We start from the raw sequence: 25,969 nt of genomic DNA on the forward strand, positions 1-25,969 counted from the left end.
GACATTAAGTTTAATATAGACTATTAACGTGAAAATATAAACTTGTGTAAAAGACTGTTTGTTGTGCATGTTGACGGATCCAGGAGCCCCAAAAATTCTGCACCCATCCTAACATACGTAAAGTTAAAAATCAACTCGCACAATGGCAGCTTGGTGCCGTTCTTTTGGGTCATTGCTTGGATTCAAGGAAACTAGGACAAAATTAAACATTGCAGCATACGCAAATATGGTCGCCCTCTCCACAGGTCACAGGTAAATATTCCCAGCTGTCCCTCCCTGAGACAGCCCTGCGTTCTGCTGAATGTTTCATAGTTAATTTTGCACACACAATAAACCTCAAGCGCTAAACATACAAAGATGCACAAGCTGACATTCAGTCCCAACCAAGGCGTCGGTGGTCGACCCTCATTCTAACGTGCAAAAATTCTGTCACTCCATAATATAGGCAAATCTGCTATAGAAACTGTTCACAGAAAAATAACGCCATCCCTGAAAGTGATTATTTCCTAATGAAAGAGCTGCAATATAAGTCTACCCCTCAGAGATGTTCAAACTAAACTTAAAAGATATACATACTGAAGGGCAGCACATAGTTTGCGTTTAAAGAAAGCTCCAGAGATTTCCATGGAATAACAGCATATTTCGCACCCTTTTCATCTATTTAATATGTTTGCTTATCTAATATAAGATGCAGTTTTTTCCCCCCAGGGAAAGCAGAGGGTAAAACAACAACAACGCAAATAATAAATTGTAAAAAATATGTAATTGTGCAAAGTACAGAAAGCTAAATGTATAAATATTTTAAAAAACAAAAACTAATAAAAATGACAAAAGCGCATAGCTAAATTACAACTTAAACTGAAAAATATGTAAATAAAAGCTCATATAAAATGTAATAGATGTGTACAAATGCTTAGCAGACAAAAAACACTGCTTAGCAGAAACTGCCAAAATTAGGCAGATTCTATTATAGACAAGTTGCATTACATTCCCATACAATCATCCTCAAAAAAGAAAAATATGGCAAGTAAAAAAAAAAAAAATGTTTTTTTCCGATAAATGAATGGCGACTGAAACTTGCAAATCAAACACTCAAATATCAAAGAATCATTCTTATGCTGTATTTCCTATTAAGAATGTGTCATGTTATTATTACAGGGTTCATACAGATGCTGTAAAAAGAAATTCCAGGACTTTCAAGCACTACTTTTTTGGTTTTCAAGGACTACAATCAGAGATCCCACTTATCAAACAATACGTTTAGGATTTTTTAAACTCAAATTACAGATATGTGGCATCCAAAATACAATTTACAACGTATTTAATAATTTTAAATACAAAGTTTATAATGGCTATTATTGCTCAAAGAAAAGTATTTTATATTATAATGTTGGTGTACATCGTACCAAGAAAAGGGTTTATCAGACGGGCTGCTCTGTTAATTTTGCGTGAAAAGATTGCATTTGTGTTTTTCCGAAAAAATGAAATTTCATATATATTGTATTTAAATAAGTAAAGCCCTTTTCAAGTACCTCTTCGTAAATGTGGCTGTTTTCAAGGGTTTTCCAGGACTTGAATTTTTTAAAAAAATAGCTGGACCTTGGCAGTTCATGATGGTCAAGAATAACATTGATTTTTGTATTTTAAAGGACATTTTAGTTTTGTATGATAAATTTGGTACTGAACAACAGTCATGTTACATTCGCACATTATACTGGAATAATTATAGCGTTGGTACTTGAAACTATAACTTTTTTTGTGCAAATTTGCTTGCTTTAATATAAATAAAGCTGAAATAAAATAAAATGAAATATAAAAATTTTTTTTACGTTAGTTGCCAAGGCAACATCTAAGTATTAAAAATACTAAAATAGAAACAAAAAATAAAATAAAACATTTAAAATAATAAATAACACTAAAAATAACACTACTGGTTCACACGTTCTGTACTAAAGAAAGTGTAAAAGTATTACATCATAAGTCCAGTTCCAATGCAGCGTAACACACAGAGCTCTAGGGCTGGTGGTTGAAAGCAGGGGGCTGAAGTGATGCATTGCTGCTGGGGTGGAAGAGAAGCTCAAACCTCTGCTGCCAGTTATTTCCACGCTTAGCCCAGCAGAGACCAACCCGCGCTCCGCCGGCTCAGGAAATCAGGTTGAGCAGGAATATGAAAGCGATTTCATTCATTATTGCAACCTTGCATTAGTGTTGTAGTGACAAACAAAAACAAGTATGATTCATAGCACAATGCATAAATGATGTCACATTTATTAAGAACGTATTACTGCGATTTAACAATGCGGGAACAATTAAATTCGCATCCATAACACGGTGCGACTCGTGAACCAAGGACAAAAGCATCCGGAGAGTAATTATAGTGAAACGTGACATAGCAGCGGCCTTGTCCTCAAGCCCTGTTCATCGCTGTCCTTCTGCTGTGTGTAGGGAACACAAATACATGCACACCCACACGCATATACACTCCTAAGCACACTAAAAATGCACAGAATGGGTTACGTATTACACGAGCAACTTTTTTCGGCAACCCAGTTCATCTACAGGTGTTGCCATGACAACCAATCATTTATCCTTCAGATCCCCGGCTCGTGCCCATGGTGAGGAATCGTCATAACAACGCCGCGAGAGACACTCCAAAAATCACAGCTCATTCTGATACCAACACCAAGGCATTAAAACACACAAAATAAGCGTTTTGTACAGGAGGAGACATTCCCAACATATCACAATCCAGCACATTCTTGCCATTTGACCTTTTTCCCCTGCACCCACTAACACTCCTACACGCAAAACACACGCTCACAGCTGGGACATTACTCATGTTACTTCTGACTAACCACTGACGCCCATGTTCGCGTTCACTATATGGGCGAATGCAAACGACATGCATATCAATACCCATTAACATACTCACACTGGGCATATTGGTCACTACGGCAACGGCTAACAGGGAGTCTTGCAGCCAAGTGACGATAATTCTCGATTTCCAAAAGATTTTCATCCCTCTGTTCTGATGTCCTCACACTTATCTCTCAGTTAGCTCACAGTGCTGTTCTTCTGCTAAACCTGCTCCAGATGCAAGAGCTCTTTCATAGAGCGAAGCAATAAGTCATTAGAAGCAATGGCATGTCCCACATGCATTCAGGCTGCCCTAGATAGAACAGGCCTCTGTCACTTGACGAAGCGTGCGCTACTACAGGAGTCAGAGAGTGCACTGTGGAGGAGGAGAAATGGAGATTAAATGAAAGCGTGAACACAGACCTGTCTTTGTTGGAGGAGTCTCCTTCTGTCCTGTGGATCCAGTGGAAGAAAGAGTGAGAGACAGAGACAGACAAACATGGAGACAACAAAGAAAGTGGAAGTGTCAGTAATGTTATATTGTTGAACACGTACAGTAAGGAATACATACACAACAATGGAGCAAATGCGAATTGATCTTGTGCAGAGAAATGATTTTGAATGATCACAAATATCAATGATTTTCTCAAAAGATCCACTTGAAATCCTGATTGACTACAGTTCTTTGTCATTTACAGATTCATACCAATCATGGATAGAAGGGCTGGGAATCAACAGTTTTGTGAAAAGGTAAAATCAAAATATATAAATAATAAACTTGCTGTGAGAATAACATCAATGCATTATTGTATCAACGATCACCATATTTTGATCTCCACTGGACTTTCCCACTTCATCAATGGGAATCCAAGGCTAGAAAACTCACATTACTTGGGCTCGTAAAAAAAGTCCTAAACGGACAGGTTTACAGTGACAATCACAGCCAATCAGAACATATTTGAAGTTTACAGTTATGTGGAGCAGGACTTTGAACAAATGAGATTTCACTGTGGGCTGAGCGAATTCAATTCAATTCACATTTATTTGTATAACACATTTTTACAATACATATAATGTAGTTTCAAAGCATCAGAAAATGCATGTTTCTACATTACAGTTTAGAATGATCTGTTATCAGAGGTTATCAGAGCTACCCAATACAACACCACAGAAAAAGAAACCAAGTTTTTAACCTTATAAATATGCAAATAAGAACAATTATGCAGGGCAGAGGTCTTTCCTGCTCCTGGGTAGGGAATTTAGCTCCAACCTTAATCAAACACATATAAAAATAGCTAATTAAGCTCCCAGGATTGCTGTAAAAATCACATGCAGGTGTGCTAAAGCAGTTGGAAATAAACTTTGCAGGACACTGGGTCTCCAGGAGCAGAGGACCTCTGATGCAGGGTTTACAATTTGCTGTGTTTATGTTAAAGGGTTAGTTCACTCAAAAATGTAAATTCTGTCATTACTCATTCACCCTCATGTCGTTCCAAACCCGTAAGACCTTTGTTCATCTTCAGAACCCAAATCAAGATATTTTTGATGAAATCCGAGAGCTTTCTGACCCCCCATAGACTGCATCATTATTACCACTTTCAAGGCCCAGAAAGGTTATAGTCCATTTGACTACAGTGGTTCAACCTTAACGTTATGAAGGGAATCTTTTTGTGCACAACGACTTTATTCAACAATCCGTTCTCTTCCATGTCAGTCTGCTACACTTAGGAATAAACAAAGCGCAGCACTTCCAGGTTCTACGGCTTATTATTGGCTGTCGGAGTTCACGTGAGCACCATGCGCGTGATGTGGACGCAGAAGCTGCCCAATAATGAGCTGGCATTCTGACGTAAAACCTGGAGGCGCTGCACTGTGCTTACTACGTGAACAGCGTAGCAGACTTACATGGAAGAGAAGAGATTGTTGTATAAAGTCATTATTTTTGGAGGGGTTTTGCACACAAAAATATTCTCGTCACATTAAGGTTGAACCACTGTAGTCACATGGACTATTTTAACAATGTATTTACTACCTTTCTGGGCCTTGAAAGTGGTAATAATGATGCAGTCTATGGAGGGACAGAAAGCTCTCAGATTTCATAAAAAATATATCTATTCATTTGTGTTCCGAAGATGAACGAAGGACTTGCGGGTTTAGAACGTCATGTGTGTGAGTAATTAATGACGGAATTTTCATTTTTGGGAGAACTAACCCTTTAAGAATGACTCTGGGATAACAATATTAAAAAAGGTCACATGACATCTTCTGTTCTGACAAAACACTGCTTTTCGTCACCCTCTCCATTTACACTAACTATAAAATTAGAGTAAAATGAATTACTACTTTGATTAGGAGAAAAACTCATTAAAAAAAAACTATCCCACAAAGCAGCAGGTGTCAGGTTTGACTGCCCCGAAAGCTTCTCCATAGACATTCAATTACATCATAATTTTATAAACTCTATCAGTCAGTCCTCCAACATTACTCAAAGACTCACATCTACGACAGTAATTGCCACCTTCAATAGACAAATGTAATTAACACCGACCATGCTAATTATTCTGAGAAACAATCCCACCTCAACAGCTCACCCACAGCAGTAGTTACACTTGTTCATTAGCCGAAAGCATTACACCAGAGAAAGAGAAAGATTGTGATCACCCAAGTTGGGTGATTTGGATCCGCTGACGGGATAAGGGCGAGAAAAAAAAGGGACAAGAAACATGGATATAAACCGAAATAGAGCTCACATGAAAAGACGATGCTGTAAACGACCCTTGTGGGTGAAAAGAGGAAAGGCGACCCTAAAGAAAATGGCACGCTGGTGTGCCATCTGCTCAACACCAAGGGAGGGCTGGTGAGGGTGTGAACAAGAGATTGGGAAATTTGGCAATAAAGTAAAAGAAAAATGGATGGATATGTGCTGTTCATTCAAAATCAGTCAAATGATGGCTAAGGCTAACTGTCATAAAAGTCTGTAAAACGCCAAAATCTATCAGTAAAGCAAGCCATCTGCGCTCATATGTCATGTGACTTTCCATTGTTTCAGGTAAAGATGATGCAAAGCTAAAGCTAGCAGCACTAAAGCCACTCAGGTGTAAAGTAAACACATTGCCACATCGACCAGATGCTGTTTACGAGACAGCTAGTGGGTTCATGCATTTATCATGCGAATCATCTGATACAGGAGATGACACCAAAGCAGAGGAGTTAAATCTACTTTTATCTTCATTTTAATTTTTTTTTAATTAAAAAAAAAACTATGGGAGCTGATAGTTTCTAAATGTGTTTATCTAATATTTTTCACAAGACAAGCTTTTTCCTGCCTTCAAAGACTTACTTAACAAGCAAAGATCAAGTGTTTGAATCAGAATGAGACTCAGGGTGACACTGAATCTCATGAATGAACAAAGTAATTGTGAACAAACTGAGCGACGAGGTGTTGGTCATAATTAGGAGATGACGAGCACATGAAGCTTTGTGACGTGTATCTTATATTTATTAAGCAGTAAAAAAGCCCCTTCCCACACCCAAAACAAGGAGTCTGTGGATGAGAGTCAGAAGCAAGGACTATCCTGTATCACTTCACAGATAATGATGAGTGGAGGGAGAATTTTAGACTGACACAACAGTCACTTATGACACTATATTCAAAAATAACAACAGATTGTTCTGTGTCATACGTCATTACACCATTTCTACGCCATTGCACATATGCAGAGCTTTCCATTGTGGTTTCAATCCGATCAAGTGTTTATACGTCCTATCAAACTGATTAGAAAAGGTGTAAACCACCCCTTACAATCCAAATAAAATTTCAATCAGATTTTTCCAATTTATTTCGATTGATGGTTACATGTGACTTTTTATTCCGACTGTACTACCAGTCCGATTCCAAGCGGATTATTAGGGTCCATGTAAACGCAGCTAGTGAAACTCCTAATATTAATTATAAATAACATAAACGTTATATTAAAACAAGAAGACAGTGCATTTATTATTTATCGCAAACAATATACTAAAGATTCATGGATTTACAGTTTGTCACATAGAAGGTTCTTGCAGATTTAGTCTCACCAAATAGTGGCTAAAATCAGTGAACATTTTTTTTTTTTGGTGAACAGATGTAAAAGATTAGAGTCACTAGTACAGTATGAATAAAAATCACCACCCCTAACAAATACTACAGTTTAAGCATGATTACTATGCAAGAAGAAATGAAGTACACTATCTGCCCTCAAGGAAAAAAAAAAAAAGTCTCAGATGATAAGGAAAGCACTCAATTTATCAGAGGGCATTCAGGTTTCTCTCCATTGGAATCAGGGCAAGAGAAACAAATAGCCTATAAGAGGTGTGAATATTGGAGAAACAAAACCTTGAAAGTGAGCAACACAAAATTTTTTATTTAATTTGAATGCCTTTATTGTCATTGTACTTTACAATACAACGAAATTAGGAGCGCTCTCCATTAGGTGTACAATAAATAATCCTTACAGTACATTAAAAATTATAAAGGGTGCAGAGTATTCTGTAGCCTATTTCACTCTCTTTCTATGCTACTCTCTCCCACACAAGTTGATCCACAATCTGAATTTTAAATCACAACCTCTCCTACACAGTGGCCCGATCATACATACAAAACGAATCTCCACACCACACCAGCCACCAGCCTTAAAAAACTACAGGAGATGCTGTACTGCAGTGCTCGACACTGAACCAATCCACTAACGTTAATCTGCACACTCTCAAGCACGAATCTGTATGCATCGCATGCTGTGATGAGGCCGGCTCAAGTGCACACTACAGTGATCAGAGGTGCAATGGAGAGGTCGATTCCTCAGCAATGCAGGGATGGAGACAAACAACCCAACTGTCAGCAGCACAAGGAGTGGCCGACTACACTTCTGTACCATCTCTCTCTGGATTTATATGGAGTCTATTGACACAGCAAATGCTGGGAATGATATTGACAGTCTCCAGGCTACTGACAGCTTTGCTCAATGTGGAAATCTCTTCAGGGACCATCCAACACTTTTTGTAAAAAACTGTATTTTAAGAAAGCAACAACATCAGTTTAAAGGGATAGCCAAAAAATGTATTTCATCCCAAACCAATAGGGTTGTGCACCATTCGCAAATGATTTTAGATTATTTTTTAAGTTGCTAAAATCTTTGTTTACAGTAAAATACAGCTAAACTTCAAACTGGCATGGTCCAATATGTTTCCATATCGAAAAAGTTATGACATTTGTGACAGATTTAGAATGCTAATTCAATCTCAGGATCCCATGACATTAGCCTGTCACTCTGCCAATGGCCCAGCACAAGTCTGTCCAGATAAGAGTCTGCTGGCTTATGTAATGTTCAGGCTCAATGGCACAGCCAGCTGCCTGTCCGATGGCCTGGAAACAGTTCTATTGTGACAGACTGTTGCACTCAATTTCAGTTTTGAAAGATAGTCAGGGTGCAAACAGGAGAAACACCCTCTGAAAGGTGCTTTCTTAGTTCTGCACCAACATTACTAGTGTAATCTACAGGAAATGCATGTGTATTTCAAATCTTCATCCAGTGTCAGTAAATATTACAGTCCACGCAGCAGTTTCCCTGTACTTGCTTTAAAGGATAGTTCAATCAAAAATTCAGTCATCATTTACACACTCATGATGTTCCAAACCTGTATGACTGCCTTTTTTTTCCTGCATGACACAAAAGATGATATTTTGAAGAATGTTTCAACTACAAGTCAATGGGGTCCATTTTCAAACATCATTCTTTGTGTCACACAAAGTTCTACAGGTTTGGAATGACATGAGGCTGTGATATTTAGTAATATTATCGGTTTGACTACACTGACACTGTCGGATGAGAACCAAACTTGAAGTGAATTGAGCTGGACAGATGAGGAGGCTGTTGTCTTCTGTAAAGCTGCTTTAAAACTGAATAAAAGTTGTTTCATTATTAATGAATTTTGCAATATCGAGATGAGACTGTTATTGTACTGAATTGCATCAACACTGAACTGACTCGAGCTGAATAATTACTCTATTGTCTTCTGTAGAGCTGCTTATAACTAAATTAAACCCATATCATACTCGTTTCATACTTGATTAACTTTACAGTTATTGAACTGAACCGAATCAACCCTGAACTGACTTAAGCAAAAAAATTACACTATTGTCTTTTTAGACATACTTTACAGTAGAACTTGAACTCATCTGCATCAAGTTTGCATCAGTGATAGTTATTTTCCTGTTTATTACTGTGATGCTGCTTTGAAAATCTGTATTGTATAAAGCACTAGATAAATTGACAATGACAGAATGCATTTAATTTTGAGTGAACTATTCCTTTAAATATATTGATTACTATTAACTGTAGTCTATTTACAGTAGTTAACACTCGCACAACCAACATCTTAAACGGTTTTTGCATGCAAACACACGCTCTCTTGATTGACAGTTTTCCAAACAGCCAGCATGGAGGCTGTGGAGACTGTACTCTACAGTAGATCCTCAGCTATGCAGTAAAAGAGCCCTCAGGCCTGTACTTACTGTCTCTGCAGAGAGCTTCCCAAACTGGTAGCAGCGCCGTCTCGCTGCAGAGAGCTTCCCAAACTGGTAGCAGCGCCGTCTCGTTCTCGTCCCCTGTCTCGGTCCCTTTCTCTCTCTGTGGAATTGGGTCCAGCTGACAGGCTTTGGCCGAGCCTTGTGTGCGTGTTGGCATTGACACGGCGATCCCGTGGTGGCACGGGTGGAGGTGGGGGCGGGGGCGCCGGAGCCGGGACGGGTATTGGGATGGGCCCGCTGTTGAGGCTCAGATTGGCGTACACAGCGGTGGAGGATGCAGCATGGGACTTTGGTGGCAGGACAGGGTGGATGGGAGGTGGAGGTGGGGGTGGGCAGGGTTGTCGGTCCAGCCTCAGGTCTTTGTTCTCCTGGCTGAGTCGGTCCAGCTGCACTTCCAGTTCCTCGATGCGCCGCCGTTGAGTTTCCAGAAGCTTCTGTTGGCTCTCGATTATGTTATTGAGCTCCAGCAGGTACTCCACTGCCCGGTTCGGGCTCTCCGGGCTGCCCTGGCCTGCATCCATGCTGACAGTCACCTTCTGCCGGGACAAGCTTCTGGGATCACCCTGTAGGTGGAGGCTCTCCCCCCCACGTGGAGTGGGTGGGGGGGAGAGACGGAAATGTGTTGGAGTTAGAGTTGAGTAACCAGGGTAAAATAGTCAGTGGTTTTAATCTGAGATTCCCTCAAAGTTAGATTCAGCTTCGGAAGTCACAGTACTGAAAAGTGATTAGGGAATTCCATATTGAGAATTTGTATTCACATATAAGGGATGATGATGATAATGAGAGGATTTGTTCACTTGTTTACGATGGGTGCGAGCATGTGTTTGTGTAAGTGTGCATTGCTATTCTTCTGTGTCATTTCTCCACTGCCACCAAGGAATCATGGAATTGAGATCAAAGCCGGTTTGTGGAAATTAATTTCATCAGTCATTCAACTAGATTTACTCTCAATAGGTAATAAAAATGAGGAAAAAAGAGAGGGAAAAAAACTAATTCGGCAGTCACAGGACATTCCCAGCACCTCAAGTCCAAGGTAAGGATGCACCAGAAAAAGCCAAGTCAGCAAATATCCATTAAACAGGAAGGAAAGCCGATTTCCTTTTCGTCCATTTCTCTGATGCACGTCCTCTTCCGTTTCTCTTTGAAATGTGGAGTTGAAGCACTGCAGCTGTTTTCTGGCTGTGTATTCATGACTCATATTCCAGACTGATGTGTTTGGGAGACATTTTCGTCAGGAGTCATTCTATTCCAGAGGCGATCGAGATAGAAAGGTGTAGAGACAGAAAGAGAGAGAGAGAGAGAGAGAGAGAGAGAGAGAGAGAGAGAGAGAGAGAGAGAGAGAGAGAGAGAGAGAGAGAGAGAGAGAGAGAGAGAGAGAGAGAGAGAGAGAGAGAGACTAAAGTTCTTCTGATAAATCCACTGCAATACTAAATTGGCTTCTGGGAGGTGTGCGCATGTCTTTCAGAACAAACCAATTCCCCCTTCTCTCTTCTTTGCACCCTCATTACAATAATACAAGCCATTAATATTGCTTATCATTATACATTTAAAAACATCACCTGGATTTCCCACGCATGATGTATTTCAACTCATTGCAAAGTCAGTTCAACAAAATATTTCGTTATTTCATAACACAAACTATTTCTTTGCACCTTTATTCCATTATTCTTGAATCCAAATCTCTCTTCAGTGTAAATCACATCTATCATTAATGTTTCATGTACGCATTTGTCGTTTACTCACGAGCGGTTTCACACTTATTGCCCAGACAGTCCTTGAAGACAATCGCGTCTCCAACGCGTACAGATGCGCGATAATCAGGCGATATGTAGAATGCGTCCCAAAACGATGATGTCAAAGTCGTTTAAATCTCCAAATTCGACGTTATGACTTTAAACCGAGCAGATGTTTATTGATATTTTGTCGCTGTAAGTGGCAACGCGGTCCTCCCGATCAACTGAAACAAAATCGAGAAGGAATACGATCCTTGCAGCAGGGTGTCCACTGCCTGTCGAGTTTTATGTCGCTTTGTATGATCAGCGCAAAGGCGCTCAGGTCCCGAAAGAGCTGAGACGCGCAATAAAGCGTCCGCGTGCTCGTCCACACAGTGTCAAGCCAATGCGCGCGAGATCATTAAATAACACCCATGCTGATGGAGCACAGCTGTCAATTTATGGAGACTGCGTTGCATGACAACTAATTAAATACCAAAAACGGTTGTGTCTCCCTGAATGTGACATAATGTCAAGCCTAATTGATGCCACTGACTAGGATATTCGCTAATGAATAAACTGCTCACATGTTGAACAGACGTGCATTCCTTCCTGATGCTCCCTGAACAGCCCTGCACCTGCCGCCATTCGGTTTCACCGCAGTGTCCACATGTGTCTCGATCGCTAGTTTCGCAGCATGTCGATGATGCTCAGCGCCTTTCGCCGTGGTAACGGATGATGCAGGGGTTAAAATCATTTGAGTGAGTCAGAGAGAATATATTTTTCTTTTCAATCGAGGCTCTGACGTTGGTCCGAGCGTGTAACGCTAGAGGAACATGCCGGGGAAACTGTGTCCCCGTGGTCGGCCATTTTGGAACGCGGTAACATTTAGTTCGACGGGAGAGTGGCTCCTTGAGCGGAGCCAAAATGAGTGCAGTTTCTCGCGCGCGCTCTTGCTCTCCCTCTCTCTCTCTTCTCTCTACTATACACCTCACTATTCAACCCGAAGGCTGTGTGGTGCAGAAAAAGCAAGCATAGATTTACACATGGTGACAATGTTTCTCATTCATTCAGTGCTGCCCAAATTTAAATTTCAGCCAGCAACAGGTAGCTACGACATTAATGTAAAACCAGGCTTTGCCCGGCTGAATTTAAAATGATGTCAGTGCCCAATATGAATATTTTCTTTAATATTTTAATTTCTACTGCAGCAAACACCATGGACAAGTAGCTTTTGGCTTTTACAGCAGTTTTAGGACGTTTCATGTGCTGAATCACTCTCGTGCGCTCACTCTAGTCCTTTCAGCAACCCACATTAAAACCATCCATTTTTTTTCTTACTTCCACCCACATGTCCTGCCCTCTCTTTCTCTCTCTCTGTGCCTTAGTCACAGCTGAACTGCGTGTGAGTGAAAGGGATGTGCTAAGCACATGCAGGAAAGGACAGACCACTAGTATGTTGTGGTTTACTTTATCATTAGAGCTTAATTTATCTATTTAACAGCAGTAGGAATGCAGTGATGCCACGTTAAGGGTAGAATTATGCTCCTGTAAACAGTTTTGCAATAGAATCTACCGATACGATGCAGCACGCCATGCATAAGCTTGTGCTAGCCATACAGAGCATCTCAATCAGCTCCCTCAGTAGTCAGTGTACTATCAAGGGAGGTAGTCATTTCAAGGTATGTTTCATTGTCCAAGCCACACCAGTGAGAAAATTCCCACAATGCACTACAAAACTAGTGAGAATCACCTACAGTATGATTCTCAAAAATGATATCTAGCTTACACGGTTTTGCTGGTCCAGGATGAATCTTTATGCCATTCTGCATCAATGGCTAATCAGCTCACTGCATATGCTCTTCTTAAAGTTCATGAAATGTGCGAGAGTCTGCGTTCTACATGGGCGAATTGGGCACGCTTTGCTCCTATAGAGCATACTGATATCCACTGTGTTTATGTAAGAGGTGCATGCGGAGGAGAAAAGAGTTGCACAGAAAAAAAAAATAGAGGGATGGAGAGAAATCCATTTAATTTCTTACTCTCCCACACAGAAGCCTTAATTATTCAGCTGCATAATGCTCTGTATTTTATTGCATCTTCATTGTAAAGGCTATCTATCTATCTATCTATCTATCTATCTATCTATCTATCTATCTATCTATCTATCTATCTATCTATCTATCTATCTATCTATCTATCTATCTATCTATCTATCTGTCTGTCCATCCATCCGTCTTTTTCCTAGCTGTCTATCTATCTTTAGTCCATCTGTCATCCATCTCTCTCTCTTTCTACTCTGCCTCTGTTCATCTCTGTCTGCCTGTCCATCCATCCATCTTTCTCTATATTTCTGTTTTTCTATCCTTCAGTCCATTTGTCATACATCTCTCTGTTCATCTAGCTGTCTATACTTCAGTCTATCTATCTATTTGTCTTTGTCTGTCTGCCCATCCATCTGTCTTTCTCTACCTGTCTTGTCTAACTATATCCATCTCCTCTCTTTATCTATCCATCCATCCATCCGCATGTCCATCCGTCTCTCTCTCAATCTAACCAAACTCTGTTTGTCTGTCTCCCTCTTTTTCGTTATTCCGTTCCATTCTCTTACATCTCTTGTGCTCTTTTATGTCTCTGACACCAGTCATTAAGAGAAAGCTGGAGAACATTGTGAAGATCTGAGCTTCAAAACTACTGTCATGTTTTCAGCCCTCCCCATCTCTTCCTCTCTCTCCCCACAGGGCAACCGCAGCGTTTGTTCTCTCACACTGAGCTTTCCATTCCCTCTTAAATGCTTTAGGAACATTTCCTATTCTTTAACTATTCATTCACAAGAAGCAGCATGTTATATAAGGAGCTTCATCAACATGTCACATCGGTTTTACAGTTGATCTGATATTTGCTCTGCAGACTTTACAGAGCTGTGGTGGCTTCATGTGGTCTGGTCCAATTGTTGTCTCGTTCTGACAGTAACATTAGCGCTTCGATAGTAGTAGCCGTGCTCCATTAAACAAAGGGCAGGAGGGAGGATTGGACATGGACCAACAGTTGGTTTGTAATAAAGTCGGACTTCGACACCCTGTAGTGTCTGCCAAAACTATAAATGTACATTTTATTTTCTATGCTTAAAGAACAGAAGTCTGTCATTAAAGTCTGGATGAAAAGAGATGAGAGGATGAGGATTTTTTCTTCAGGCCTAATCTCAAGTCCTTTCACTAGCGAAAAATATCCATTTTACACTGTTTTTCTAAAATGAATCTGGCCACTGGTTGAATATACTGTAATATAATTAAGTGTTATTAACAAATGAAATATTATCAAAATGGAAAAAAATGTTTTGTCAGAATGCACAGCACATTATAATAATCCATTAACAGAAGAAAAAGACAGTGCTGATATTCACCTTCCTCAATACCTGACCAAAAAACTAGCATATCACCTTTTTCAACTCCCTTTACCTGGAAATAGTGTAAATATCATATGGAAATAGGACATTATCTACATTGGACTACAAAAACAATCCTCACCTGCCACTGACACACATACAATATCCAGGCCAACTACATAATGCGCAACATATCAGAGACGCTGTATTGTACAGCCCTTGTGCACACGCCTCGCACTTATCGTAGATTATACTTCATATGCGAGTGACACAAACCCTCCTCATCCCATTTGAAGCAGCCTGTAGCTTGCTGATTAAAAAGGTCAACATGACATTTCCCTGGTGCTCAACATCCAGCCCCCTTCTGCTTCCCTGAGCAGCACACATTCACGCCCCAGCAACGTGTCTGTTTCTCAGGCATAGGTTATGTGCACTCTCAGACTAAAAATAAAGATATTGTGATCTCTTGGATACATTTTATTAACACATAGCTGTAACAAGTAAACGTCAGCTGAGATATGTTAAAATCAGTGGAGAAAAAAAAAATCTGCTGGTCAAAAATGGCCAAAGTCTCAATGTGATCGAGTTTTGAGCCCAACATGCTGGGGCAAAATAGAGGGAGCGAGGATGAGGCACAGAGTCCCTGTTCACCCTCCCGTTTCAGAGTTAACATGGTGTAGGGCACAGTGTATAATTAGTGAGAGCAATTAGATAGAAAGAGAGGGTGAGAGAAGCCTTACTGTTATTCCCACAGGCCTGCTTGCCTGCTGCTATAAAGTATAAAAAGTATGATAATCATTCAAAATGTATTTTGATGAATGCTAGTATGTTTTTTTTAGAAAAAGACTCAATAACAAAAAAAAAAAAAAAAAAAAATTGTCCTATTTCTTTTAGTTACATTGAGTAATGTAAGCATGAAGTACTGAACCTTTGATATTACAAATTAATGAACAGCTTTGTTCCAAAAACCTGAGGTACATTTAGCATTTTAGGACAACATTAGGACAACAGCAGTCTATTTAAAAAATCTATTAATTTTGGCCAATTCCAAAGCATTGCAGGCATCTTTCAGTGAATAGACACTTTTTTAGAGTTGTGCTCTTTATGTGAAGCACAATATTTGCGACTGTTAAAAGTTTGTGTCTATATGAGCATCAAAACAGAAATCAGAGTTTCATTTCTGATACGATGCGACCTTGGTCGTTCACAAAGAACACGTTTTTGCATTCCACTGCGCTGCTTTTCCATTGTTTTTTATGTAAACGTGCTAGATGGACATGTTTGACTGCTCAGCAATCTCAAGCCTTGCAAGTGGAGTAAAATCATTAAGGCAAGACATTATATATGTATATATACATGATATATATTCTTGCAAGTTTGTTAAGAATAAGTAGTATAGCTTAATAACGTTCTTGTGGGTTCCTCCTCATGTGGGAGTATAGGCTAATGAAGGGGTTGATAAGCTAGCTAAGCAAGCTCTAAACCACACAGAGATACAAGTGACTCTTAGCAAAAAAAAAAAAGAGAAAATTAAAGAGTTCATAAACAAAGAGTGGCAAGTACTAGTATGGAACTGTCATAGCAAGGGCAGACATCTGTATAATATTCAGCAGTAAGAAGGAAATTGAAGAAGTGTTTTTAGGAACAGAACAGATACAATTATTACTCACATTCGAATAGGGCATAGACTAAATTCCTCTATGTTTAGAATAGGAAAATGTAGGAAAATGTAATTATTGTGATCTGACAGAAACAAAAGAACATGTTTTAATAAAATGTTTAAAAAAATATATGAAAAGAAAGGTTAAAAGTTATAGGAGCATTTTTACCAACAGGTGGCGCTGCGAGCTCCGCTGAATCTACTTGGTCGCGTGCCTCTGAAGAACGTAACCTGGACAAGAGCATGGCGCCATTATCGTCAAATATCATTAAAAAGAAACGCTTTCAAGGTAATAACATACTAACTATTCATTTTAAAGGGGTCCTTGATTATGATTTCACCTTTTTAACTTTAGAATGTAATGTTGCTGTTTGAGCATGAACAACATCTGCAAAGTTACGACGCTCAAAGTTCAATGCAAATGGAGATATATTTTCTTTGCCCCTCTTTCTTTCCCATTTTGTCGAGACAATCTGCTGTTTATGGATCACAACTTGTAAGTATGTCTTATTATTTGTAGTTGTGTTTTCTTTTAACAGTTCAAATGATAAGTAGTTGTTACCTTGCTATGATAGCTACGAAGGGCAAAGCTTTGCCTCCGCTAGCCTGCTAACTAACATTAGTACAGTATTGATGTAGTGTTTACTGTAGCTTTTGTAATACTGTTCACCGCCCCTTAGAAAAATTATCCATTGTGATCGATTACCATAGTTTTCCGCCAAATATGATTAAATGGTGGATAACATCGTATCTATTTGAAAATTACAGATAAAACATACATACCATTATGGAACGTCCTGTGAAATCTGTGCTTGAAATCTGTTCGGCTCAATCCTCTTGTTCGTTAACATTGTCATGATCTAAATCGGGCTCGAAATTGTTGACGCCGTAGAGCTCGCGGTTTTGAAGGGGTGTGACATTTCTCGAACACTTGCTAGGAGCTGCCAATCACAACACAGTGACCAACTAACCAATCACAGCACATTTCTTATTTCGGAAGGAGGGGCTTCATCGAAAACGGCTAGAGGAGCTGTAATTATGTAAAAAGGGTCTATGTGAAAATAATGCATGAATGAGTACATACTTTCTGCTTAAAATAAGCCTAAAATTCAGTCGGTGGCAGTAATACATCGGAAGTTGGTTTGCCAACCACCATCTTTTGCAGCATTTTGCACATGACTCAGGGTACTAAAAACACGGCAGTAAAGTTAAAATAATTTAAACTTTCATTCCACTGCCCTGAATCTCACATTTTTAAATGAGAAAAAAAAACCTTTAGTGGCAATTAACGCAGAACCCTTTTTTTGCATTCCACTGCAATGCTTTTCCATGTGAATATGCAGTAGATGGATGTCTTTGACCATTGCGCTCTCATCTCGTGCAAGACAGTGTTCTAAAACATGGCGCTCAAGTTAAAATATTACATAAAAAAGAAAAACTCTAGAACTTGTTTAATGTTTTTCATTCGACTGCGTCTCTCACATTTTTAAACATAAAAACACATTTCGTGTGAACTTTCGTGTGAATGTAGCCGACTACAGAAAAACAGTGAGGTAGCTTGAGATTGAGAGATCAGTTTGATATTTTTTCTCTGCAGTAGATAGTGAATATTTAGGAGGTTGTATGTGTAGGAGTTTATTCCCATGCGACACAGTGATGTGTGCGAGTACTCGCCTGTTGAAATGCAGAGCCTTGAAATTCCGAGAGCCTGCTTCCTAGATGATTAGCATAGTTCATGCTAGCAATCTCCAACAAAAAGCTTCTTGACAGGTTTCTTTTCAGAGATAGGTACTTTCCATAGCAATTTAAAAGAAAATTAGATTAGTCAAACAGATGTTTGATCACCGCTGAAAATCTAAAGATAATTTTTGGGAACATGGCATAAATTTCAATTATCATTAGTAACAATAATGATGGTAAAAGATATGAAATATATAAGTATTGTACTTTAGCACTCATCTGCTTGGTTTAAAACCTAGTGAGCTGCCTAGGAAACGATTTTTTATTTATTTTTTCAGAATGCATTCAATTATCTAATCTGTATTTTTAGGCTTATTAAGAGCATCACTGTTATCTTAGCAAACCCAAATGAAATCAGTTGTGGCATGTAGCTCACTATGTTTTGGAACCAAGCTATAGAGCGAGTGGAAATGAGTGAACACAATCTTTTATTTAGTTTTATTCAGTTTATTTCTTTAACTGCATGTCATTATTCATAATTCAAAACTCCCTGTTGATGCATTCAAAAACAATACAGTATCTTCATACATATCAAGAGCAACAATTAAAAACCTGTACATCTGTGTTCAAGGTGTCCCCTCACGGACTGCTATTTACACACTCAGCATCTTCCCTGCAGAGGGCGCCACTAAAATAACGGCTACTCGAGGTCTTGCTTCAGACCCGGCAGGTAAAAATCTGCAACACACTGCTGCCTGCTTCGTCATTTTCTATACTTTAGAGTCCTGTCTAGTGTCTACACTAAGTCAAAATGAAGGAGAGGACGCTAATGCTATAAAGGAAGTAGAACCTTTACACAGAAGCTGACTTTTTATTTTATTTTTTTTGCCCCATCTGAACACTTGAAAAACACTGGCTTGCGAGTGGTGACCTCCATGTGCACTGAATGGGGGAAAGCGAAATAGCAACCGCAGACAGCCAGTTGGAGGATCAGCACCAATGGAGAAAAAGAGATCACGTCAAGAATTCAGACTGGGCGGCTGCCTCAGTGAGGTTCTCTACTGGTGCAGCGGTTACTTCCTTTATATGACAGAATGTCCTCTGCTTTCATTATCTTGGGCCGGACTGTCTGGCACACAGGGGTGTAAAAAGCACTGAGAAATTATACTGAAGGATGAGTACGGTGTCAAAGATTTACAGTATCTATCCAAAAACATATTTGAGTGAAAGTACAAAAGTTTGTACATGTAATTGTACTTGGTATTTAAAAGTAAACTACTTCTTAGCTTTAGAAATCAAATCAAGAGACGGTGTTTTTTTGTTTTGTTTTTTAAGAGAAACATTGCAAAGCAACACAAACTGTGCAGAGCAACCTGTTTAATCATATTTTTCAATGTTCTGGGAATATGACTCAACACACAATTTATTTAAAACAGTCGAAAAATTGTTAAATTTTAAATCAAGCAGAAACTGATGTTGTTTGACACACAAGTATAGTTGTTTATATCATCGTTATTTTATAATTTAGTTTTTTTGAATTTCCTTTTATTTTTATAATTATTTTTCGTTTTATGTTTAGTATTAGTAATTTTATGTGCTTTTGTTATTTTAATCGTTTTTTAAATAAATATTTCTATTTAGCTTTCATTCATATTTATTTCAGCTTTAGTCATTTAAGTACCTCAAGAAACTTATTGGTAACACTTTACAGTAAGGTTTCATTTGTTAATATTAGTTAACTACTTTAGAATGAACAATACTTCTACAGCATTTATTAATCTTATTTCAAATTAATTTCATCATTTACTAATATATTGCTAAAATCAAAAGTTGTATTTGTTGTGAGCTAACATGAACGCTAACATTAACAAATACTGTAACAAATGAGACCTTATTGTAAAGCGTTACCAACTACTTTTATTTCAGTTTGTTACCAAGACAACATTTCTACTTTTAAGTTTTTCATCTAATATTTATATTTTATTTCAGCTTTCTTTCAAGTATCAAAAACGTTTTTAATAGTTTAGTTAACACTGATTTATAGACTGAACAATGAACTGTTTTCATATTAGTCTTATTAGGCCAGTGTAATATGTAGCCTACTTTTTAACATCTAAATTAAATTGTAACAGTAATAAAAAAGTATGCCTGTTTCTTTCTTATAGAAATGTAATTTTGCAAAAGTATAAATATTCAGTTTTTAAATAATACTTGAGTATAGTAATGAAGCACATAATCGCTCAAGTACTTTACACCCCTGCTGACTTTTATCCTATATTTCTAGAATATAGATATAAAAAACATTTCCTTTACCTTCCTCTTCACAAATAAAATTGTTCTTGTTCTGTACAATGGCTGACTCCTTACAAGGCCAATATAGCAAATTCAAGTTGAAAATTCAAAGCTGAAACACTGTTTGTGTTTTGACATTTGAAAAGCGTCAAACTCAGAGGGACAAACGTTGCCCCTCTGTATTTCTCTCGGTAGGAGGAAAGAGAATGACATCATTGATTAGCATTTAAATGGCACATTTGCACTGATAGGAACCTTGCAGACATTGTTATAAAAAAAACATTGCATTGTTGTATTCATATATCTGTTGGCTCAGAGTATGGCTCGTTTTTGAGACTACATCTCTGAATACTGAACATCTAAGGGTCTAAACTGTCTCCGGTACGAGGAAACCTATATAGGGCGGGACACTGTTTGGTGGGCATGCTAATTGTTATCTTTGTGGACTACATAACTGAGGTCTTTGTATCTCTAAATCTTGATTTTAATATGTCGTTGAGGACACAATGAAGAGGGCTGTGCAAAAACCACGGTGGGCACTAGTGGGCATTCAAGCTGTCAAATCAGATTTTTATAATTTGAAGCTGACAACAGATGTTCTATAAAACATTGCGATTGGCCTCCTGGGCTGTGGGATACAGTATCATGCCATCGGGACATTTGATTTCAATTGTAAGGGCCAGTGCTATTAAAACTAGTATACTCACTACAGACATGCAAGATTGAATTAGAAGAATAATTTTAAATAGCAAGCCTCTCGTCAAGCCAATGGCACCTCGGTTTAAAATGGTGCACTTGTCTCAGGGTAACTCGACAGTGCTGTATATTTCTGATATGTGAGACATTGGGGGGGGGGGGGGGGTAAAAAAAAAAATTGATATGTCCAGGGTCTATAATTATATACAATAAGCTTGCTTATAAGATCTGCTACAGTAAGGGAAATGCTACAGTGCCTATTAACGTTTTGGAAAACAAACAAAATCTCCCCCCCTCACAAAAATAAATCCGAAACGAAACATTTACAAGGCTCATCCCAGTTTCTGTACAGTACGTGCTGATGCCAATGGGATAATCGGGTACAAAGTCAACATCAATACCCAGGCTGGTTGAGGATTCTGAGAGCAGTGAACTTCAGATGTACAGCTGAACGCTGTGTAATACTCGTGTAAGAGCCCTGATTTAAAGTGTTATCACTTAAGATCATTGTATCACTTTTCCGAATCGCAAATTGCTAAATGCTTACAGGCTGCGTATGGCAACAGAACTCGCATGTGATTTTTTTATGCAAGCATTTATTGATATGTTTCAGCACAGTAAAGATCTCCAGTGATAAATTAACTCACATTGGGTTATGTCTGCAGGATAAAATTCTGATTTATAATATCTAACTTTTGGAATACTTAAATTTGTTTAAATAAATTAAAATCTATTTGATAAAATACTATATTATTTTAAAATACCAAAATGCATGTCTATAGGGATGCATTTCATTCGAATTAATTTATCATAGATGATTTTACCGTGCATATTTCTATCACTCAGCTTTTTCGATGAGCTTGCCTAGAGCTTTGCTTGGTATGACACTGAACAGAAAGAGATAGCACTTATTGCTCAGACAGTTCTGAGGTAAAGATCAATGCATAAGCTGGTGGTACAGCATGTCTGATTATCACCGGATCTCCTTTAAATTTTCGGTTTCGATTCACCAGCCTGTGTATTTTAACAGTACACAAAATTACGAATCTCATATCTTAGGTAGAAAAATTCCTACCGCAATTTTTGATCAGTAAGTCTTACAAAATGCATAGAAGACCTGTATCAAAATGCCCTTTTTTTTTTTCTTCTTCTTCTTTTTTTTTTCTTTTTGTCTCCTGAAATGAAGATTCCGCATGATGCTGGATGCTGATTGGTGGAGGGCTCGGGAATTACGACCAATCAGGCCTTCGTTTTCTTTTTTTTTCCCCATAATTTTTCTGAAATGTCGAGGCCAATGAAATGGGTCTGAAAAATTGAATCAGAAAGCATACAAACGCAAAAAGTATCACAATGGGAAATAAAATTGGGTCCTGATTTTGAGCTTGAGGGAATTCTATGTCTCGTATAAAGGAATATCGCATGAGGCACTTGTAATGGCTCTCTTTCACTTTGACTCACTTAGCTGAAGTTTCGCAGAGCGTGTGCAGAATATTTTCCTCGACTCGTGAACCAAGTCTTGCAAAGATATAGATGTTAAAGAGGCAGAACAGTATTGTGTTGCACACTTTCTACTATGCTACGTCTTGTTCTTTTACTTGTATTTGTTTCTTTTTTTTTTTTTTTGGTAAACACTGGCTAAAGAAGCAGAAGGCACCTGGAGAGGTTTGATACGGCTCACTGGCCTTATAATAAAACTTTAGTTCTGTTATCTTCCTTCCCCCCCTCTTTCAACAGCAAGACCACTGCGCACACAGCAGGGGAGGGGTTATAGTCCAGTCACAAACAGCAAGCAGCTAATAAAATCTCTTAAATTGAGGGTGCTAGTCCTGGCCCTGAAGATCTTTTTTCAATCTAGTTTACTTTCAGAAGTATAGCTCTTCAGGGGCATGACTGAGCAACCATGTTTTAAATAAATCTTCTTTTTTATATAATAGAATTTTTGTTGTATTTTTATGAAAATAAATGGAAAATATGCTAAATAAAAATGTCAAATGATATGAAAAAGACATGCTATGAAGAAGGACACCATGAATCATAGATGCATACTAACTGACCTTGCAGTTACTGTCACGCTAGCCACAACGTAATGGCAGCATTTGCTCATTTTCTCTCCTTGGCCACTAGATGGCGATAAAATCGAGTCTTGATCGGCCTGGATGGAGACCTCTGTGGTATCTGGATGATACCAATACAACACACACAGGACCATATAGATATGGATTTGAGACGGAAGAGGAACTGATATGATGGTGGTGGTGTTCTGAAAACCACATATAGAGACAGAGCTAGAGAGGCTGTATGAGAGTGTATGGGTGTGTGTGTGAGAGAGAGAGAAAAGAGAAGAGAGATTTAAAGGGATAGTTTACCCCCTCCCCCCAAACAAGTAAATATCTGTCAGCATTTACTAACACTCATGTTGTTTCAAACAGGTATGACTATTTCTTCCATGAAACACAAAAGAGAAATTTTGAAGACAGGCTAAAAAGGATGCAAAAGCACCATGAAAGTATCACAAAAGTGGTTCATATGACTTGAGAGCTATATTATGTTAATATATTAAAAGTCAATATGATATGTAATATATTTGTGTGAAAAACAGCCAAAATCTCAGTTTTTAAGGTGTGGTCACATTAGTGAAATTCCATAGGCATAAAAGATTCTTTGTCTACTTTCAATAGTGTGGCGATGTATGAAGCACCGCTCACACGGAAGTTACTCGGCGAGTCTTCATGACCAACTGAACTAAATGCGAAATCTATGAGGGGAAATCTTTCGCCCTTATGCAGAATTCCTGATCACGGGGATTCCTACTGAAATTACTGGATTTTGCCTGCATCTCTATTCACTGAAATCTGCCCTAGCTGTCTTCATGCGAAAAGTAGCGATGTCTAATTTTTCAGAAGTCAGATTTTTTTAATGAATCAGTCAATTCGATTCACGAAAACTTAATTTGGCTGTACCAGTTCCACAGCAGTCTTCTACCCGACAGTCAAAGCGGCATCACATCAAAAAGTGTGGGCTCGAAGGAAAACTGCGAAGGCTTAAGGCCCGCTCACACCAAGAACGATAACTATAAAGATAACTATATTGGCATCCGCACCAACTGACGATAACTTTGCTTATTATAAGCACACGTTGCAGTTAAGTCGCCTGTCAGGCTCTTTAAAGCACGATGGATTATGATTGGCTGCCAATGTTTTTTATCGTTTATCAGCTGGAAAAAAACATTGTGAGATTGATTCCAACAGTATTGTTCCACTGTGTCATAATCGTTATAGTTGTGGTGTGAACTCCACTATTCTCGAAGAATTAGAATGATTATTAAACCTTTATAGACATGTAGCCCCGCCCCTTTTCAGCGCTGCCCTCATTGTTTTCTTTCTTCCGGTTTGTATTTCCACATTTCCATCTTACGGATTTATAAATGAACCGCTTGTTTAAAAATCTTCCGTCTATTGTTATGACATCCGCTTCAAACATTACAATGCTCATGATAATTTTAGTTAACTCTACAATAGTTAACTCGAAAAGAGCAACCAGTTCAACTCTTCCAAATTTCTCCTCAAAGAAAGAAAATCATACAGGATTGGAACAACATGAGGGCGAGTGTTTAGGTGAACTATCCTTTTAAGGGATTTAGCATTAGGACCACAGTCCTCCCTTATTCTGGCTCAGCCTTTTCCCCTCTAAAACCTGAGAGAGTTTGTGAGGGCTGGGGACTAGCCAGGGTCCCGGAGGTGTTGTTGAAGATCCAGGGCCCTGTAGAGGCCACTGAGTGGAGAATGCGATGCTGACTTCGGAGATGCTATGAGCCGATTCTGCACCTGACCCATCATCGTCATTGTCCAAAGGCATGAGGAAGGAGAAAGGTGCGCGCGGTGTGACCTCCGTTGTGCTGGTTCCGTTGTTATCCCTCTTTTCTCTTCTGACACTCCCTTTCTCCCTCTCAGGGAGGCCGTTCTCTCTCTCTGAACTAACATCCTTCACTTTTTGTCTTCTCTCCCCCATGCTCTTGCTTTTCTGCCTTCCACGACATTGTTCCCCCTCTCCCTTCCTTTCCCCCCGTGCGCCGTCCTCCTCCTCCTCCTCCTCCTCTTCTCTCCGCGGCCCCTCTCGACCCCTCAACGTGCCAGGTAAACTCCTCGAACGCATCTGTTGCTCTCTTCTTCTTCCGGCCGTGCTGACATCCTCCGCCCGGCCCTGCTTGCCCTCCTCCGCTCCTCTTCCTCTGCTCCTTCCCTCTGATTCCCTCCTTCCCTTCCCCCTCCTCTCTCTCCTCTCTCGTCCACTATCATCCACCCATCTGCTGCTCCTCGGAGGAGAGAGATCTACTGCTGCCACACGCGGCTCCTCGGAGAAGAGGGAGGAGGGGGAAACAACTCCAGATTCACGGTCTGAGATAGAGAAGGAGAAAGAGTTGAATGATAAAACACTATCAGCCCATCTTCATGTAAAACTACAAAAGGAGGTATCAGATAAGGGTTTGATGATGGAGGAATGGGTGGATGAAAGAGAATGCAACCATGTGATGCACCAATGACTGTTCTGAGATCAGTAAGGGGTTACTGCCTGCAATTTTAACTTGAGTAAAGGGATGTGATGGAGTTGGCGGGTGAGAAATAGTTTTCTGTCTTTCTGAATGCTTGAATAAACTACATTATGCCAGTGAAACACAGCAATCAGCATTTTGAAAAATTGATTATTAAAAAAATTATTATTATTGTATGATTATTCTTTATGGGTATGTCAAATCAATATACAATATGGAAGAACTTGGGAATCTTTGCAATGCACTGATATTTCTTTATTTAAGGCCACAATTTAGTGGAAAAGCAGCAAAAGTGAAATAAAAACCCAGCAAATTTAGTTGAGATATATTGAGTAATAGATTTGGCGTGATATATTTACTCCAAATTTGCTGTGAATTTGATGTGAATTTTGAATAAAATTACAATAATAATAATAATAATTTAAATTATTTATTTTTTATTATAAACACTTATATAAGTTTGGGGTTAGTAAGTTTAAAAAAAGAAGAAGAAATTATTACTCTTGTTCAGCAAGAAAGCATTAAATTGATCAAAAGTGATAGTAAAGACATGTTACTGTCAAACATATTAAGA

At 38.9% G+C, this 25,969-nt stretch overlaps 2 protein-coding genes and 1 long non-coding RNA gene across 7 annotated transcripts in view; 1 reads left to right on the forward strand and 2 right to left on the reverse strand.

Annotated features, from left to right (window-relative positions):
- Window positions 1–12,069, reverse strand: part of iqsec2a (IQ motif and Sec7 domain ArfGEF 2a) — a 79,945-nt gene extending 67,876 nt beyond the window's left edge. Inside the window, exons 1-3 of one of the 4 annotated variants that reach the window (XM_079898041.1) lie at window positions 11,721–12,069; window positions 9,407–10,664; window positions 3,280–3,309 (exon numbers count right to left, since the gene is read on the reverse strand). In XM_079898041.1, the coding sequence (XP_079754167.1) occupies window positions 3,280–3,309; window positions 9,407–9,942 (566 nt within the window). In that variant the 5' untranslated portion in view covers window positions 9,943–10,664; window positions 11,721–12,069. Of the gene's footprint in view, window positions 1–3,279; window positions 3,310–9,406 lie in introns of all 4 variants that reach the window. The other 3 variants (XM_079898040.1, XM_079898045.1, XM_079898042.1) reach the window with 3 other exon arrangements.
- Window positions 12,070–16,353: 4,284 nt separating this feature from the next.
- On the forward strand, window positions 16,354–21,005 carry LOC307174300. Its single transcript, XR_013823981.1, has 2 exons — window positions 16,354–16,467; window positions 18,490–21,005. It is a non-coding gene; the product is annotated as an uncharacterized lncRNA (long non-coding RNA).
- Window positions 21,006–22,446: 1,441 nt separating this feature from the next.
- The window catches only part of magixa (MAGI family member, X-linked a), a 44,009-nt gene continuing 40,486 nt past the window's right edge, over window positions 22,447–25,969 (reverse strand). Inside the window, exon 17 of one of the 2 annotated variants that reach the window (XM_079898046.1) lies at window positions 22,447–25,240. In XM_079898046.1, the coding sequence (XP_079754172.1) occupies window positions 24,489–25,240 (752 nt within the window). In that variant the 3' untranslated portion in view covers window positions 22,447–24,488. The remainder of the gene's footprint in view (window positions 25,241–25,969) is intronic. The other variant, XM_079898047.1, reaches the window with a different exon arrangement.

This window comes from Squalius cephalus (assembly GCF_949319135.1).
Source record: "Squalius cephalus genome assembly, chromosome: 16".
Classification (NCBI taxonomy): Eukaryota; Metazoa; Chordata; class Actinopteri; order Cypriniformes; family Leuciscidae; genus Squalius; species Squalius cephalus.